The sequence below is a fragment of the Electrophorus electricus genome, chromosome 3 (genome assembly GCF_041902795.1).
Source record: "Electrophorus electricus isolate QZ-2024a chromosome 3, ASM4190279v1, whole genome shotgun sequence".
NCBI lineage: Eukaryota > Metazoa > Chordata > Actinopteri > Gymnotiformes > Gymnotidae > Electrophorus > Electrophorus electricus.
Genome location: NC_137499.1, coordinates 3,830,431 through 3,849,187, shown reverse-complemented (window position 1 = coordinate 3,849,187; position 18,757 = coordinate 3,830,431). Strand labels below are relative to the sequence as shown.

The window sequence follows — 18,757 nt, the reverse complement described above, 5'->3', positions numbered from 1 at the left end:
AACTTGCTAATTCTAATTACCTACAAACTTTCCAGTGTATTCAGTATTACTTGCAATGATTAGGCTACCCCAGTCACGCCGTGACTTACCGTAACTTATGACTTGGGCTTCTCCATTAAAAGCTTTTTTAGGTTAAGGGCTAGGCTTAATTTAGACCCCAGGAAGCAGCTGGTTCCTTAATAGCAGCACAACTGTCACTGTTTATATTTGAAACATCCATGACACCAGCAAACACAAAGGTTAAAAATACACACTCGCATATCAAACTGGTTAAAAATTATCATCTCTTGTTTAATATATGATATTTTTCAATAGATTGCAGAAAAGCCTCCATACCCAATAATACTATAATTTAGAATCTGCGCACATTTCAGCAGGGCAAGTCACTGACCAACACAATCTTCCAGCACATAATGCAACCTGGATCCTGAGCCCACATCAGTCATACGGAGCCTGAGAGTCATGAGGAAAGAGCAGGCATTCTTTCCCAACCACAATATCTTATATTTCTCTTTTTTCCTTATTTTTTGTTGAGAGATGTACAGCATTATAGAGGAGACAAGGGGGACAGAACGAATACCAGTTTTTGGTATTTGGGTAACTGTAACAAGCAGCACTAATACAAAGTGAAGAAAGGTGAGGGGAGGAGAGGGATTTGGCCAGCCCATTGTGTGTCCCTTCTGTACATGTGATACTAAATGACTTCTTGCTCCAATAGTGAAGCTTTACACCTGAAACGCAGGGGCTCTGCCAAACACTGAGGTAAAAAGGTTCTCCTGCAAGAAGGAGGAGAAGAAATTAAGGTTTACAAAGGTCACAGTGACTTCTTCCCTCAAATGAGCACACTGCTGCAAACAGTCTTTACCTTTTAGCTTTTAGATCATCATGTTGCGGTTGAGCTGCTTATTGCCAGACTGCCATCTGAGTTTGAGAGAGACTGTCCGTTCATCACTGGATCTGCACACAGACATATGCAACCCCCATGAGACTGGACTCACCTTTCACTTGATGTGTGAAGTAAAATAATTGTAGCACATTCTAGCAACACTGACAAGAGCCACATACTTGTCTATATTTATAATTACCCTATGCTTGAATTCTGCACAGAAGCTAAATATTCACAAGAAACTTGAGGGACTGACATAGCAATGGAAAATGGAAGACAGTGTGGGTAGACTCACAGAAGTAGGGGTGCTCCATAGCCTCCTGGGCAGTCAGTCTCTGTTGATGGTCGTAACGCAGAAGCTTGTCCAAGAGGTCCAGGGCTTCGGGGCTCACCAAGTGCTGATTCTCCGGCTGAACAAAGTGCTCCCAACGCTTCCGCGTTTGCCTGCAGAGTTTTTTTAATTGGGGGAAAAAAAAAAAAAAAAAAAGGGTGTTAAACCTATACTGCTGAAACACAATGAAACACAAATGCTCAGATATAACATTCAGTATTAACTGGTATCAGTGTTGTTCACTGAGGATTCTGTGAATGTCACAAATCTTTCATCTAACGCTAATCACCTCAGATGCAGTACATTAAATAAAACTCACTGTCCAAGCAGGTCTTTGAAGCGTGTGTCCAATTCGATGTGATATTTATTAAGGTAGCTGAAAAGTTCTTCGGTCCCGAGAACCTTAGCAATGCGGACAAGCTGGAGCAACAATGTATAGTTCAGTCATTGCCCACTTGTACAATCTATAGAAAGCAACCATTTGTTTATATGTCTAGTGCATATCACAATTTTGTGGCTCTTACTTGGTCATAATTGTCCTGGCCATGGAAGAAGGGCTCTTTCTGGAAGATCATACTGGCCAGCATGCAGCCCAGGCTCCACATATCTAAACTGTAGTCATACATCTACAAAGCATTTGGGATATTCAAGACTTCTCATTGTGCCAAAATAACTGAAGTATCCATTACAACAACAAAAACATGTTTGTCTAGTACTGCTGAAACACTATACCTGATAGTCAACCAGCAGTTCTGGTCCCTTGTAAGATCTTGAGGCCACCCTTACATTATATTCCTGGGCTGGATGATAGAACTCAGCAAGGCCCCAATCTATCAGACGCAACTAAAACACATAAGTAATTTTTTTGTGTGTGTGTGTGTGTGTGTGTGTGTGTGTGAATCCATAAGTTACCCATTTCCTTCCTATCAGCTGCCTGAAGATATTAGAAACAACATTAGCGGTTACCTTTCTCATCTGGTGATCTATCATGACATTATGTGGCTTTACATCCCGATGCATGATCCCCATGCTATGAGAGTAATCCAGAGCCTAGAGAGAAACCATAACAAAACAGGTAAGAGAATCCTCATTTAAATTTGAGTTAAGTGGGGAAAAAACAGAACCAATGATATAGTATGCTCATACCCTTAGAAGTTCATACAAGTAGAAACGAATATCAAAATCTGTTAATCTCTGGTACAGATCCTAAAAATAAGAATTAAGACAATGAGAATTAAGTCAAATACATCTTCTTCCACCAGAAATATTATGATGTTCTTTATACTGGCAACATTTACTGTTGAACTGCAATTCTGTTTAGATATCTCAAAGTTCTTTAATAATAGTAGTACTTTTACCTTGAAATCTGTGTTATTGATGCACTCAAAGACAAGGGCAGGTGTTCTAGACTACATGAAGTACAGACATAATATTCATTAACAATCAAGATATGAATTATTACAGTATAATCAAGTATAAATATAGCAAGCATCTAAAATTTGGAATATGATGATGAATTCTTGTGCAAATCTTGCCTTAGCCATAGGGAATCATTCAGTCCCATACATGCCAGATAGCTCTAGACATGTTTCAAGAGTACTGAACATTAACTACCACAGGACCTACCACAGGATCCTTCACTGTGTCCACAAGGCGAATTATGTTGGTTCCACCCCTTAAGTTTTCCAGGATTTTGATCTCACGCTTGATCTTTTTCTTCTTGACAGGCTGAAAAGTCAGGGCATGGTGAAAAAGGAGCTATATGCAAATTTCCATGTGTGTACACACATCACTTCACACCTCACCTTGAGTATTTTAACTACCACCCTGTCATTGCTATTAATATTGATGGCTTCAAACACTTCACTGTATTTTCCTCTTCCAAGCTTTCGCACCAACTGATAGTCATCTTGGTTACTGTAAGAGAGAGAGAGAGAGAGAGAGAGAGTGTGTCTCAATCATATGCAGCATCCCAAATGATTTACCCCCAATACTTGATAAATTAACACATTTAATACCTCCAACTAGGCACATGTGCTTCATAATCCCAGTAATCCTTGCTCTTCAAAGTGTTGACATCAACATACACCCGTGCTTTGCTGGCCACCGGACCAGGCATGGCGGGCATGGGCAACTGATCTGCCTTTCCCCCACTAACTACAAGACTTCCAAAGCAGCAGTGAGAAGCCGAGCGTCTTTTTTGAGGGGTCTTATACCAAGATGTTTCAGAATAGGAATTCGCGACAGATTTCTCCAACGAAAGACGGCTGCAATGCAGCGGGGACCATGACCACAACGCCTGTGCAACGATTAAGGATTGTCCCAGTTTGATTAAAAGCAAACTGTTCGTTTTCCGACAGAACGCCAGCGTAAGAACACTAGTCAGTAAGATCTGATGAAAATGCGAGAAAGCATAGCTGGCTAATTAGCTCGCCATGCAGTGACGTGAAAAACAGACGCTTGATTAACAGCTAGCTAGCTCGCTAGCTAATTGACATGAAACGCAACATCTGTGGCGCTAGCTATCTTAATTAACTTAATATGTAGCTGGCTCTCTCATTTAAACGGAGACGGCCTTGTACGCTTACGCAAATTAATAGATCTTACCGTAATACGACGACGGTGAATCAATTCAAATCTGCTCTGTTTGGTTATTCCGTTAGCTACTGCTGGCTAGTCGGCTAGCTAGCAAGAAATTGTAATGGCGTTTGACAATAAACGCAGACCAGCAGGCTGGTCAGATTTCTCTACTGGTCAATGGTTTCTAGCTGCATTTAACACCGATGAGTGCTCGTAATAAGAGTGAGAACCTAGCTAGATAGCGGACTATCCAGCCAGATTCAACAACACAGTTGCCTAGCTACGCTAGCTTGCTAGATAGCGCGATTCCTCAGCGACGGGTTTTTTTTTCGTGTAACGCTATTAGGATGACATTCATTCTAAACTGTCATTTCGAGAAATTGCCCCCTTATTGGCTACAGTTTGTCATTACCAACCCGAAATGCACCTAAGAGGTCTGAGTCTATTAACAGAAAATATATTAACCAAAAATCCTGGGGGGGAGGGGGGGAACCCAGTGCTTCTGCCGAGGGGTGTAGGGGTCCCTTCACTACTTTGCTAGCTTAGCCCCTTCTATCTGGGGTTAGATTAGGGCGCCGGAAGTACTCAATACACTTCCAGGTAAAGTTATTTTCCAAACGAAAGGTATGCCGAGATTCATCGAGGCAATCTGGACGCATAATGAAATTGAACGAGTTTCCTACATGGTCTTGCGATTCTTCGGTCTTGTTAAAATGACGAAATACTCATAAATTAAAAAGGAACAGAAAATGACTCGTAGATCTATCTTTACAAACATTTATTGGTTAATGTCATGTAGCCTTATGTGATGGTACACGAGTGAAGATATTTGTGCACGATTATGATCTTTTTTACATATAGGGTTATTTACATACGCCAGTCACTTCGGATTGATTGAGGGTGTAAGCAATAAACATAATGAGAGGATGGCTTGGGGTAGGGTTGGGAAAGTTGTAATCCTGCTTTAATATCTATGACATTCAATTTAAATATATAAGGCTTCATTACTTGGGATCTTTTCTTGGTTAGAGAGGTGTGGTCATTAGTGAAAGGGGCAGAGCTTTCAAGGGCTGGAGCAAAAGCCTGCAGCCTCTTTAGATCATCCACGGTGCAGTTGCTGATATCAACAAATACAAAATGTAATATATAATTATGTTTTAAAATCAGATGTGTCTTTACAGACATCTTGTCTGCTTGAGTCTTCTGCCATTTTGTATGAATAATTATGATCAGCACAATTGTTGATGCATTATGGTGCAATTCTATCCAAATTTACACATTAGTTGATTTATAATTAAATAACACCACAAAGTACTCAGTAGTATTACTTAATACAACCAAAATGCATTAGAATCCTTTTAATATTGGTTGACTATTTTAGTAATAAGATGCTAATTAAATCATGGGATGTTACCCATCAGCGACTTTTACAAAGGCATGACAATTCAGGGGGATTAGTTCCATTAACTCACGGGAAGCAGGCACGTGCGCGCGCGCGCACACACACACACACACACACACACACACACACACACACAAATATATGGCAAATAAATGTAACATTGTGTCTTATAATAAATGTAATCATTCTAGATCCACTATAATAAAGTAAGCCCTGTCCTCAGAGATGATCAATGAAACAAAGTTTACAGTATGGTGCAAATACACAGACACTAAATTCTACCACTGTACTCAAGTAATATAATTACAAAAACATCAATTTCTGAACAGTATTGTGAATATTAGAGCATCACTGAGCAGTAACAACCCCTTCTGTTTATTTGTTTTATCCAAATAGGACAGACATGCTGTTACTAGGCAGGTCAAAAGCAAAAGTAAGTCACTGTGTTACTGTAAACTGTAAGCATACCAGCAAATGTGTTACTGGTAATTGTTTAAATTCCCATAGTAACTACAGGGGGAAAAAAAAAATCACCTTTGCTGATCACATAGATTGCAATACTCGAGAGTAACTAATTCTTTTGCCTATAAGAGAACATACAAAATATGCACCGGTGACAGTTTACAACATAAAATATTAACATACAAATTTTAGGCTATTCATGCATACACATACCCTGTTACATCATGGGTTAGGCATTAGGAGTTATACGTTACAGATACATACCTACAGTCACTATACTGAGCCTTAATATATACAAGTACTATGGCTGGTGAAAAGCATGAGGTTTTACATATACTGCACAGGATCAAAAGGCAACCAATTTGTCAATCACAGGCCCCAATAATTTATTCCAGCCAGTGAAATCCAATTTCAAAAATCCTCAAGTGTCCCTTGTATTTGTAGTCAACCTTGAAGATGACAGCAGAACTATGATGTGCTAAATGTCTGACACAGTGAATGAATTAAGTTCAGTGATACTGAAATAAAAACTGAAAGGGTAACAAACACACACATGGGCACACAATTCTTCCTATTTTTATATTTCAGAATATTTTGTATTTCAAATACCAAAGAGAGTAGGGTTAAACAGAATCACTAGCCTTTTTGACCTATTTGAATTTGACGTTAAGACTTCTAATACCTTTTAAACGTTTTGTTTTACTCTACCTCCCACAAGTATGTAATGTGTCATCAAAATGAGAGGCAAGACTCCTTATCACAAATATGTGCCACAAACATGGAAATACACTTGTTCAAACCATTACATCGACTTGAACATTCAGGTGGTACAGCTTTGTGGTTACTGAGGCAAGTTTTTTTTGTTGTTGTTTTTAGTCTATCCAGATTAAGCTTTTTAAGGCTTGGCTGGAAGAAGGAATACTGGTATTATTGTAAAATGAAACGTTAAAAATCCTATCACAGGTTTTATTTCTTGTCTTTATAATTACGCAACAAAATACGTTAGAGCAGAATTAGCATCCTATCAAGAGCGTCATACTTCTAACGTCTGCGCTATACGTTCGTGGCTTCATTAACGAGGTAAGAAGCTAGAGAGCCCAAGGTTTTAAGCTGCTACTGTATGCATGGGGCTACTGGGTAGCCCCCTCCTTCTGCGGTGTGTTGAACTGTATGCTCCTGAAGGGCCCCCAGCTCTCCAAAGCACTCCCCACACCAAACACACTTAAACTGGGCCTCACGTGAATGGACTATGCCGTGTTTGGCAAGGTGCTCACGCTGCTTGAACCCCTTGTCACAGGTAGGGCACTTAAATGGCTTCTCGCCCGTGTGCACCCGCCGGTGTCTCTGGAGCTCGGACGAGTATTTGAAACGCCTCTCGCAGTCCGAGCACTTCATGGGCTTCTCGCGAGCTGGATCGCAGCGGTGCTGCACAAAGTCAGACGAGGACTGGAAGCGGCGGCCGCACAGGGAACACTTCAATGGCTTTTCCGTGCAGTGGGAGTTTTGGTGCCGCTGCAGTGTTGATGACTTTTTGTAGCCCTTTCCGCACACGTCGCACTTGTACGGCTTCTCGGCAGCGCCGGAGCCGGAGCCGGACTCGCCGCATTTGTGCCGGAGCAGCTCCCCGGACTGCCGGAAACCCTTCTGGCAGGCGGCGCATTTGAACAGGCTCTCAATGCCGTGCACATGCTGATGGTAAAGGAGGTGGCTGGGCTGCAGGAAGCCCTTGTCGCACTGGTTGCACTTAAAGGGGCGGTCGGCGGGATTCTTGTGCGTGCGCCGGTGGCGAACGAGTGCGTACTGCTGCTTGAAGCTCATCTGGCACTCCTCGCACTGGAACGGGCGCTCTTCCGAGTGCGTGCGCTCGTGCTGGCGCAGGTCCGACGGACGCTTGAAGCTCTTGCCACAAGCCGTGCAGCGGAAGGGCCGCTCGCCGGCCGGCTGGCACTGATGATGCAGCAGCTCGGATGACTCCTTGAAGTGCAGCTCGCAAAGGTTGCACTTGAACAGGTGCTCACCCGAGTGGGCGTACATGTGACGCACCAGGTGCTGCCGGTGCTTGAAGGTCTTCTCGCACACGGCACACTTGTATGGGCGGTCGGCACTGTGCGTGCGCTGGTGGTGCGCCAGGTGAGACGCCTGGCTGAAGCTTTTTTCACACGTGTTGCACTTGTAGGGCTTCTCACCTGTGTGCACTCGCTCGTGGCGAGAGAGCTCGGACAGGTGGCGAAACGCCTTCGAGCACACCGAGCACTTGTAGGGCCTGTCGGAGGCCTGAAAAGCAGTGGAGGATGGGGAGCCCATGGCTGCCCCACCGCTGGAGGTCTCCCCAGTGGACGCCTGCTGTGGGTTAGAGGACGACGACCCTGGTCTGTAGGTTTTCTCGCAGATAGAGCACTTCATGGGGTTGTTCCCATTCGCATGCTCGTTGTGGTGCTGTGCCAGAGAGGTGAGAAGGGAGAATCCCATTTTGCACACGCCACACACAAAGGGCTTCTGTTCCACCTGCACGCACTGGTGTTCTAGCAGGTCAGTGGCCTGATTGAAGATCTTCATACACTGGGTGCACTGAAAGGAGCGATCCTGGCTCACCATGCACTGATGCTCGTGTGGGTTGGCCAGGTGGGATATGTCGTGGCCACAGGCTCCGCACTTATGCCCACCCTCGCTCCCCACCTGCAGGGAGGGCTGCTGGGCCGGCACCGGGTGTTGCTGGGCGTGCTGGCTGTGCTGGGATTGCTGCAAGGCGGGGTCGGCCGGCAGGACGATGCCATACACCGCGCTGCCCAGGGGATTTTCTGCTCCCTGAAGAAGGGGATGAGCAACAGGTGGAGGGGCCACTGCATGCTGCTGCTGCCATGCCTCCGTCATCCTTCCGCTGTACATGTATGGATTCAGCTTTCACAGTGCACAGTGGGACCTGGGCAATTATAAACGACAAGGGGGCTGTACTATGGGGATTTCACCAGAAATGTAATGGAAAGGCCTGTGAATGTAATTTTCTTTTTTTATCACTCTAGGTTCATATGAAATTAACAGCCTGGCAGAACTTCTCAGCATATGGAATTTGGTGGTGTGCATGCCAAGAAAGAAATAGGGTCAACTTACTTGAAACTATTCAAATTATATTTCTGTGCATTGTTCTGTAGTATGCACTTGGTTTGGCATAGCATGTTAGATAATTTTAAATGATCTTTACCGTACACATTGCACTAAGCTGTTAAGACAAATGTGTGCGCACAGAAATTGACCCTTTTTGCGTTTTCAGTGAAGATTATATCGCGTACAGTAGTTAGGAAGTCAATCTTCCATGTCTAAAATATAATGGGTTACCATTTCACGTCATGTTATTATAGGGTTAAAACGGTCTCTGAAATCGCAGATCAGATTTAAGCCTGCTAGCCTACTATAGCCAACAGAAATAGGTGAAACCCGAAAAAAATACATCTACACACTCCTCGGCTTTTCCACAGAAGAACAAATGCTTGGTCGATGCAACAAACAGTCAAAAATTAGGCTCAGGCTGCAAAGTGCTGGTTAAACTTGCGTTTTATCAGCAATTTTCGCAGTTTCTTAACGCCAACTTTAGCTAGCTGCCTAGCAATTGTACATCGGCTGCTAGCCTTCACACTTAGCTTGGCTAATGCCCTTGTTTTAACCGACTGGTAGCGCTAATAACGCTTAGCGCATGCAAAACTGCACAAAGTACGATAGGTGAGAGGCGCAAAGAGCGTATTCTGGCTAGCAGGAGTCCCAAAGGCCGTGCAGAAGCCCCAGAGCGACGCCAGCCCTGGGCTCCCCACTTCACTATGTGGCTAGACAGACACAGTACATCGATATAGGGATATGATGTCGCAACATTTCGTTAGCCGTGTTTTTCGTCGCGTCCGACTCAATACCTTATTTTCGGAGCGATCCAAATGGCGCAAAAAAAAAAACCCAAGACGGTTCTGGTCGAGGGGGGGAAAGCAGTCGATCCGCTGCCGGTGGGATCTAGAAGGCCCAAAGAAATGTGACGCATCGGACCTCATTGACCAGCCCCCCGAACAAGGCTGACACCCAGATAATATGGGCGGATTCAAAACAAGAGAAAAACATCCTAATTCATATTTTAAATGATATTACCGTGTTTTTTATATGAGCTTTGCATGCGTCTACGTAAAACCGACATAAACAGTCCACTCAAAATAGTAAAAGTCTCGCTCAATTAAAACAAAAAACGTTTGAAATCAGAAGCGATCATATGCTATTTTTTTAATAAAAACATAATGTGTGCCTTTTATCGGAATATTGAAACGATGTGCAATATGACACGCTTATTTGAGCAGGACCCTAAATTCTCCGTGGCGCTTCAGTGTTTCACAGTCACGCTTTCACACAGTGCCGCGGGTCCAGACAGTGGAACGGCATCGCTCCTGTTATTATAGCTATTAGAGCATCGGTCCTGGAGTACAGCAGCATATCCATAGAGGGAGACATAGCAAGTCACTATTAGACTATTTTAGTAACAGATTTAGACAATTTTAGCAACATCTGGTGATTTATTAGTCATGACCGATTGCGTTGCAATAAAAAAAAAACTATAAACTACAACCGTTACAAACTGTTATGGTGTAGATCGGTTGTTTCTTTAAATTTTGTTTAGTAATCTACACTCTACAGATATAGCCTATCATTAGCTAATCTAAAAAAATATTCAGTATCCGTTGATCATATACCTGCTCCATTTTTTTCTCGCATTACACGGTTTTAAACACTCGCCCACGATGTTTGTATTTTGCCCTTTTTGTGTTTTTCTATTTCTTACTCTCTCTTTTTTGTTAAGAAAAAGCAGAGAATATCATAACCTCAAACATTTTATTAATTTTTCCACATAACTTGGAAACAACCTCATAAATCATTGCGTAAGAAAAGGCATGCGCGGGCATGCAATGATTTCACAACATGAAGATGTCACTGGATGAGTAGTATAAAATATACAGTAGCAGTTTATCATTCATTAATTTAGACGATTTCAGTCAGGTCCCACTGAGTAACGTAAGCTGGCATTTTTTTACACTGCTTTCAGTCCCTATTGTCACCTAAAGTTGCTGGACAGAGAGACAGGCAGAAATTCACACAGATTAACAGCAGAATAAAACAGGCCAACAAACATGCTGTAAAAATCTCCACAGGCTCAGTGTTCGAAAGCCAACTCAATCGGATCAAACATGGGTTGGGATAGAGACAGACTGTTCCATGCCTCCTTGTATGACTTCTGTATGCATTGTCACCTATACAAAGCCTGCTTGCTGGGATGATTTTTTTTAATTAAAAAGGCACTCAGCATTATCAATTATATCTTGCAGACTGTTAAAAGATACTAATTCGGTAATACAGAATATATATATTGAAAGCAGTGGTCAAAAGGTAACAGTCTCAAATTTTACAGAGCATAACACTCAATCACCGATGTACCTCTGTTGTGGTTCATGTCATATAGCAAGTATGATGTGTTTTACAAAGAAACTTATTTTCTTTAGTAGCGAGTTCAGCATAGTAGTGTATATCTAGTGAACTTGTGTATACTGTGAAGTAAAACTAAGCGACTGAGGGAATTGTGCTGACATTCAGTGACAATGCTAAAGGGGATCATATCAGTGAACATGACAGCTACAAGCTTATCCCATTCACTGTGCATGTGTGTGTCTCGGTTCTGATGAAAATATATCATGATGAAGCCCTTTAAGATAGCTCTTACCTCTGACTTACAGAGTATGCAAAATCTGGTTATGGATATGAGAGGTTTTAGATGCATAAACTTATGAGCGATTGCAGCGTTTTTGTAGGGCTGTACCCTGGGATATTAGTGGGGGTGTGTAGTCTTGGACTGGCTAGTTACATATCAGTGCCTTTTGCACTAGACCTCACATGCGCTACAACATCATTGTACATAAGACCACAAGACCATCTCACTAAACTACACGATCTTACTGCTCAGAAAAGAATCAGGCCTGATGTGCCGTGAAAAGGAAAGAAATAGCTTTGTAAGAGCTGAAAGATATGAGGCAAATTATATCAGGCAAATATTGTATCTTTAAAACCTAAATATGTGCAATATTATTTTTAGTCCTAAATAATACTGTGGATGGGCCTTTATTATGGATAAGGAAAAAGTAAGCAAAGATACCTAATGGATAATAATAGAAATATATAATTAATGGAACCGTAAAATAAGCTTACAGTTTACATGGACTTGTCCAATGTACATGGGTGTGACCAACGTAAATTCTGGGTTCCTTACATAAAGAAGTGGTGCTAAATGTGCATCATGTGCATATCTTACTTTTTGTTAATAGTAAGTGCTGTTAGTAACATTCTCTAGGCCATTATGTTTAAATAAAGAAATGAATAAACAAAATGGCTACACCAATGTTGAGTAAAATCACCATGACAACCAGGACTGAGCTGGAGCCCTGCAAAAAGGAACAGGAAAAATAACTTAGAATTAGTTATCCTTAAAGGTATATTTAACATTTAAATAATTCATCTGAGACCGTGAAAATAAAACATACTGCAAATCACATGCAATTTCTTCTATTTTCTTAATCTGATCATTATTTTGAAGAGTACTCAGTATAATAAGAATGACAATGCTAATCTATGTACATTTGCAACTGTTCACAATGATAAGCAGCAGATCACTCCACTTACTGCAGATCTATCATCCTTGGAGAACTGCAAACAAAGAGAACCCTATTTGTGGCTGTGTACTTACTGAGTTGGTTTTGATCAGGTTCAGATGCTCGCCATCCTGTTCCAGCGTGATCGGAGAAGATGTTAAAGGGGGCGAAAGGGTTACGTCCCTGTGCAAAGGCCACTCTTCCAAATCTACCCCGACATTCAGGCTGTCCAGCATCTGCACAGAGTCCATGGACCCTTCCCTGGCTGCCAGGCTCCACTCTTTGCCTTCATGGTTCCGCAGACGCAGTCTCTGTGAATTGTGCCCTTGGAGACTCGGGCATTCTGTGCCCGAGCCAAAGTGTTGCTGGGAAATGGAGTCTAAGGGCTGGAACCTCATTTCAACCCGGTAGTCGTCCAGCTTTTCGTCCTCCTTCTCTGGCAGCTCTGTGTGGCAGGGGATCCAATGGGAAGAGTTCTCAACAGTCCATCCCAAAGTGGAGCTGTTGACTCCATGCTCTGGTGGCTGGTAGTCATTCAAGCTTGATTCACCAACTGTATGATTGTTTAAGGACTGATTTAGTTTATGATGGGAGTGGACATGCTCGTGTGACTTGCGATAGGAAGATACATGCTCTCGAGGATTGTAATGGGAAGATACACGGTCTTGTGGTTTTGCCTGTGTGGAGATATATTCTTTTGGCCTGTGACTGGAGGAAGAATGATCATGGGTTTTGTGATTGGATAAATTACGACCCAAGGCCCTGTGATTGGAATATGTGTGCACCTGTGGTTTAAGCTTGGAAGAGTTGTGGTCCACAGAGTTGTGACTGGATGGAATATGTTCCCATTCTCTATGATTAGAGACTGTATGTTCCCTGGACTTGTAAGTTGAGGATGCATACTTCCAGGGCTTTTGACAGGGTGGCACATGATCCCATCCCTTATCTGAGGAGACACGCTCATTGGACTTGTGATTTGAAGAGCCATTCTCCCATGAGTGGTGAGTGGAGGAGTTTTGGTCATGTCCATTGATGTGGCTGATCTCTTCCTCCAGCAGGGATGGAGTGGTGGAGCGGCTACTTTCTCCCTTGCTCCCCCGCCTGTTGGGATACATGTCAGTAGTCCAGCTGTTGGTGCTGCCTCTTCCATTGTCCAAGCCTCTTCCTTCAACCAAGACCTGAATCTCAGCCCCTCCCTGTTCATCCATGGCACTCTGGCGCATGAAGCAGGTGCTCCTGGCACGGTGAGAAGGTGGGCTGCAGGGTGGTGTGGAAGGGCTGCTCAGGGCAGGACTCAGGTCTGGGGTCTGGGCTGGGGGAGTTGTGTCTGGTGTGCAGAGCTCAGGGCTGTCAGTTCCAGTGGAGATCACTTCCATGTCTTTCTCTTTTCTTTCCTGACGCTTTGGTCTCTGGCACTCCAGTCCTGGTGAATGGCATGGAGACATCACTTGTAAGTAATTCTCTAAACTGCAAATTCTTACTATACTTCACAATTAAGACTGAGCCAGAGATACAGTAAGTGAAAGTGTTTGTCTTGTGGAGTCTTTCTCACCATTTCCATAATGATGGAAGGAGGGAGAGAGTTCTTTGGCAATAATCCGGGCGAGACGACACTCTTCCAGGGCCCTCAGTGCAACATCCTCTGCTGCCTCAGCTTTTCCACGGGCATGGCTTGATCTGCAGCAAGTGGTATTAATAAAGACTATCTCCAGTTTAATATTTACCTTTTTATGCATGACATATTATTTTTTATGTATTATTAAGCATGTTCTAATTGGCTAATACAAATATTGAACATACAACAGCTTTGTTGTTGCTAGAGTTTTTAGAAGCTGTATGCTTAGTTGAGAGTTAAAATCAAAACGTGATGAGTCAGGTGTTGGACCTACCTTGACAATGCAATCTCGGACTTCTGCCTAGCGATTTCCGCAGCCTTCTCAGCAGCCTCAACAGCACGGTCCACCTTCTCCCGGATTTTGCTGGTGCGCAGAGGTATTAGATTTTTCCGCTTGCCACTCACCAGAACATTCTGCTTGTACTTGCCTTCCTCCTTGGTCCCATCTGGGAAAGTGGTGCAGCCATAGCCGTTCCGCTTGTTCCCGACCCACTCGCCCTCATAGCGCAGCCCGTCCGAGCGGTGGCTGACGCCCCACCCTGCTCGCATGTCGTTCCTCCATTCCCCCACGTACGTCTCGGTGACTGTGGCATCCACACTGCCTCCTGCCTCCGCCTCCCCTAGGCTGACGTTGGAGTTGATGTCGGATGCGGCCGAGCTTACCGTACTCATGCCTGCCTCACTGCAGAAGGAGCTCTGCTTGCTTAGCTGGCTAGCCAGGGAGCTCTTGGATTCAGAGCGCCGCAGCTTCAGGCCACTCAGGATGGACTGCCGGAAACGGCCCTTCCGCTTTCTCTGCCTGTCCACATCACTCTGGGCGCAAAGCACGAAGCCTCCACGTCCCACTGGGCTCCCAGCTGCCCCACTCATGGCGGGGCCATCTTCAGGCGTCGGGGCTCCCTCACTGTGTTCCGAGCGCAGGGAGTTTATGGAGGTGCGTAGAGGGGAAAAGATGACTGCAGCCATGCCATAAGGCACACTCTGCCGCACCCCATAGCCATGTCGCATGCCACTTAACCACTGTCCCTGGTATGTGCCTTGCAGAAAGACAGAACAGAGAAAATCAAACTTGGTCACAACACACCAAGTATTAGTACTAACACATACAGACTATGTGTGTATGTATGATAGTAAATATGAGTGCTAAGTATATGTATTACATTTTATAGCTATAAACCTTCCACATGAAATAATGAATGCGATTTCTTTTCTACTGGGATTGGCTATGACCTGTAGCCTGATGCTTTTTTACAACTTCCCAAACAAATTAATTGAAAACTTGTCTAAATATATAAATAAAATCATGTTTTAAAATATACTTTGATGGGCTATAGAAAAAAAAAATCAACAACTGTTTTTCTAATTTGAGCACTTTAGTCTCCTTAGTCTGCATTTTAGTCTTAAAATATATTCAGTTCTGAAACTTTATAATATAATTTATACATTATCTATATAACAGTGGTGTTGCTGATCAGTGTGAGATGTGTTTAAAAAATAAAACATTGCAATTTTAATAATAAATTAGATTCTAATAAAATATCATTTATAATTTGTACAGGCATTTTCCCATTATTCTCAATTAGAAAATTCTTTCTCGTTTACTGTAGCAATTTCACGTAGCTAATGTACATACATTTGTTTTTGAATTAAGATTGCTAACAAAAGTTGTGAACCTGATGTAAGACCAAATGATGTACCTTAGAATCGATGTCATGCATTTCTAGGTATTGATTTTTCAAGCCTTTTCTTAGTTATTCATCCGTCATCAGTCCATAAGTAAGCACCGAGAGCCACACAATAAAATTACGTTAAACAAAGGCGAACTCACATGGTTCCTTACACAAATTAACGTTAATCCGTGACTGTCACTGCGTAACTGTCCATGGTGCTGAAATTTAACAATGGCTTGATACCTGACAATCTGGCACCGAGTCATCATTCGTATAATCATTTGTTTAAACCTGCAGTAGGTAAAATAAGATATAAATACATTTGTTATCATATTTGATTGGCAGTTAGACTTTGCTTGTTTCGTTTTTTAGTATTGCTATCTCAATACATTCGATCGAGTGCCTGGTTTTCGGCAATCTCGCTAGCAATAAATGTGTTCTGTTAGGGCTTTCAGACGTAAACGAGCTGTAGTTATATGGATTATTTTAAATAATTTTAAAACAGTGAGATTAAAACATTTCTGTGCGTCTGTCTTGTACTAATGTAACCCGAGCCGTAGTATTGTTTTTCCGCATTCATATATGAACGGATATTGTTACACATTAGATACAAAACCACAAAATGGGAAACATCCAATCAGATTTCAGAACACAAGAGTCTCTGGTGACACAATGACCCGCTGCCTTTGGGTTTCCATGGCAATTTACTGTACAGAGGCGTCGGTTGTGTAGATGTTGCTGTAGAAATGGGCTGACATGGTGTAGTAGTAATGGTGGCGCTTTTATCGCTTCAAAAATTAACTTTAAGGTCCTTTTTACTGGGCTGTCAAAGTGAGTCGATATAAACATACAATGTGTATCATTTAAAAAAAACTAACAAATGTAGCAAGTCTATACTAATTTAGACTGCAGTGTTACATAATTGTCAATAGCACTTTTTACCTTACACACATACACCCACAACCCACCCACACGCCCACTTAAATAGACATCATAAAATAATTCACTTGATTGACTTACTGTCACCCTAGTAATTTAGTTTCGTTATACATATGTGGAGATGTATCAGAAATTCCAAAAGATTCTGAATGAAAGAACTAGCAGTGATAGATGTGGGAATACTCTCACCTCCATCAGAGTAAGTCTCAGAGCCATAACCATCCTGTAATCCGTTGCTCCAAGTTCCTTCATAACGAGCCCCACTGCTGGTGCTCTCCAGCCTCCCATAGCGCCCTTTGAATCCTTGTGTCCACTCCCCTTTGTACTTCCACCTCCCTTTCGTCTCCACACCAATTCCATGCCTCTTGCCCTGTGCCCAGGTTCCTTGGTAACTGTTCCCACTAGGCCATGTATACACTCCAAGAACCTCAAACCCATGGCTCCAGGCCCCTGCATATTCCCCCTGGCCCTGAGGCCCTGTGCAGACCCCTCGGCCATGAGCCTTACCCTGCTCCCACCCTCCACAGTACGACCCCCCATCATCAAAGTCAAACCTGCCTCCAGTGGACATGCATGTAACAGGTTTTGGCAAATCCTCAGAATCTCAAGGAAACCCAGAAAATAGCAGTAAAGGAAGACTGTGATAGTATTAGAAATGCTAAAATGATTTCACTTCCCAACCTTCAAGTAGCTCATCAGCATAAAGCGAAGAAGGGGGAAGGCTCCTTTAAAGTCCAGTCAAAATAAGGGGAAGCAACCAAACTCATCGGGCCCTCATTCCTGCGTTATAGCTCCTCACGGTCAGTGCCAGGCCTGGGGTAATGGATGCCTTTATTATGCTTGCTTCTTCCCACGAGCATGCAGATGGTGTGCTTCTCCCTTGCTCCCCACACGGCCCTGCTGGGCAGCAGCTCACATCCGTCCTCCGCTTTCCGTGCGTGGAGATCCGGAGGCAAACAAGGCCCAATTTTTTTTTTCTCCCACAGCCACACAGACCCACACAGCAGCAGCATTGATACACTCAATCAGACATTGCATCGCTCTCCCCCTCCCCAACAACGTACTGCACCGGCACACAAAAATGATGATATACCAGAGGGTAATTGTTGACCAGTAGGAGCCTAAAGCTGTGGAAGAGAACAAGGTTTCCTGTCTAAATCATGCTCTAAATACAAAAATACAGCATTTCCTCAGTCATGCACCTAACAAGACCTATCTGGCACTGCATTTTCCCAGTGCTTCTGCTCCTCTCTGTTCCCTTTCTGCGCTCCCGCTGTGATGTAGAGGTGAAGCTCCTTCCCCGGAAGACTGTGGTGAAAAGATAAGAAAATGCGAAGGATCTGGTTCCCTCCCAGCCCCTTTGTCTTTTTGGTTTAAAGACATGTATAAAGAAATGGATCTTGTATTGTCTTAAGCCATATGATGCTCAGAATGTGCTCATTACTGGACCGTTCCACCCCAGCCAATACCCTCCCCCACTCATGCGCCTCGTCCTCGTTCTTAAAGGGAAAGAGTCTGAGACACCATCTGCAGCTACATAGCTTACACGCATATGCACTATTCATTTTGACCGCTCTGCCAAAACATATTAATTTGCCAACTACACTAACCCTAAAAAAAATAAGGTAATTAATATATCTACACTATTAACATGTGAATTTGATTCTAACATTTAGTTTTAAGCAGGCCAATATATTAAGTGACAATATTAAGGTTCATACTTCATAAAAACACCCATTTTTTTCCCTATAAATTATTTTGTGTAGATATATTATTGTTTAAGATAATATGTTGGCTATTGTTGGCTTATTCCATGTATTGAAATTGTCCATTAAGTATATTTACAACCTTCACTAATCACATTATCACATGTCTGTCAAACTGAATTAAGGATGATTTCACAGACACTCAAAGCACACACACTCACAAAATACCCCACAATGTCCACAATTAGAAACCTGCAATAGCAAACATTAAAGACAGATCAACCAAAATGTACATTTAGATACTATGTACAAATATAGAAAAACATATTCTATGTCTGCTGGTAAACAAAATGCAAATTCTGAGATGTTTTAGCAATTCAGGTAGGCTATAATGCTTTAAAGATCACCCCCCCCCCAAAAAAAAAACCCCAACAAAACATTGACTGACATCTACCTCTGACATAACTGACAAAATGTCATTCTTTAGTCTTTCCCAGGAAATCC

At 42.9% G+C, this 18,757-nt stretch overlaps 3 protein-coding genes across 3 annotated transcripts; all 3 read right to left on the bottom strand.

Annotated features, from left to right (window-relative positions):
• Nucleotides 1–270: 270 nt before the first annotated feature.
• csnk2a2a (casein kinase 2, alpha prime polypeptide a) lies at nucleotides 271–4,308 on the bottom strand. The gene is made up of 12 exons (XM_027011474.3): nucleotides 3,236–4,308; nucleotides 3,023–3,134; nucleotides 2,844–2,945; nucleotides 2,576–2,626; nucleotides 2,364–2,423; nucleotides 2,184–2,267; nucleotides 1,950–2,060; nucleotides 1,742–1,843; nucleotides 1,537–1,637; nucleotides 1,182–1,330; nucleotides 866–957; nucleotides 271–776 (listed from the first exon to the last, which is right to left on the bottom strand). The coding sequence occupies exons 1-11, from the start codon at nucleotides 3,343–3,345 to the stop codon at nucleotides 884–886; spliced, it is 1,056 nt and encodes a 351-aa protein (XP_026867275.1). The 5' UTR covers nucleotides 3,346–4,308; the 3' UTR covers nucleotides 271–776; nucleotides 866–883.
• A 252-nt stretch (nucleotides 4,309–4,560) lies between these two features.
• Nucleotides 4,561–9,698, bottom strand: znf319a (zinc finger protein 319a). The gene is made up of 2 exons (XM_027011741.3): nucleotides 9,561–9,698; nucleotides 4,561–8,581 (listed from the first exon to the last, which is right to left on the bottom strand). Exon 2 carries the CDS (start codon nucleotides 8,545–8,547, stop codon nucleotides 6,775–6,777), a length of 1,773 nt encoding a protein of 590 aa, XP_026867542.2. The 5' UTR covers nucleotides 8,548–8,581; nucleotides 9,561–9,698; the 3' UTR covers nucleotides 4,561–6,774.
• Nucleotides 9,699–10,501: 803 nt separating this feature from the next.
• On the bottom strand, nucleotides 10,502–18,027 carry jph3a (junctophilin 3a). The gene is made up of 5 exons (XM_027012979.3): nucleotides 16,737–18,027; nucleotides 14,213–14,975; nucleotides 13,876–14,000; nucleotides 12,419–13,746; nucleotides 10,502–12,116 (listed from the first exon to the last, which is right to left on the bottom strand). Exons 1-5 carry the CDS (start codon nucleotides 17,116–17,118, stop codon nucleotides 12,036–12,038), a joined length of 2,679 nt encoding a protein of 892 aa, XP_026868780.3. The 5' UTR covers nucleotides 17,119–18,027; the 3' UTR covers nucleotides 10,502–12,035.
• Nucleotides 18,028–18,757: the final 730 nt, after the last annotated feature.

What these genes read in the sequence shown, in the direction of transcription:
- znf319a (XM_027011741.3), bottom strand. Translation starts at nt 8,547, where the DNA reads ATGTACAGCGGAAGGATGACGGAGGCATGGCAGCAGCAGCATGCAGTG.
- csnk2a2a (XM_027011474.3), bottom strand. Translation starts at nt 3,345, where the DNA reads ATGCCCGCCATGCCTGGTCCGGTGGCCAGCAAAGCACGGGTGTATGTT. An exon ending in ACACAGTGAAGGATCCTGTG is followed by an intron (nt 2,627 to 2,843) that starts GTAGGTCCTGTG and finishes TACTTCATGTAG; the next exon opens with TCTAGAACACCTGCCCTTGT. An exon ending in GCCAGGACAATTATGACCAA is followed by an intron (nt 1,638 to 1,741) that starts GTAAGAGCCACA and finishes TTGTTGCTCCAG; the next exon opens with CTTGTCCGCATTGCTAAGGT.
- jph3a (XM_027012979.3), bottom strand. Translation starts at nt 17,118, where the DNA reads ATGTCCACTGGAGGCAGGTTTGACTTTGATGATGGGGGGTCGTACTGT. An exon ending in TCCGAGATTGCATTGTCAAG is followed by an intron (nt 14,001 to 14,212) that starts GTAGGTCCAACA and finishes CACTTGCTGCAG; the next exon opens with ATCAAGCCATGCCCGTGGAA. An exon ending in ACCTGATCAAAACCAACTCA is followed by an intron (nt 12,117 to 12,418) that starts GTAAGTACACAG and finishes TCCTTTTTGCAG; the next exon opens with GGCTCCAGCTCAGTCCTGGT.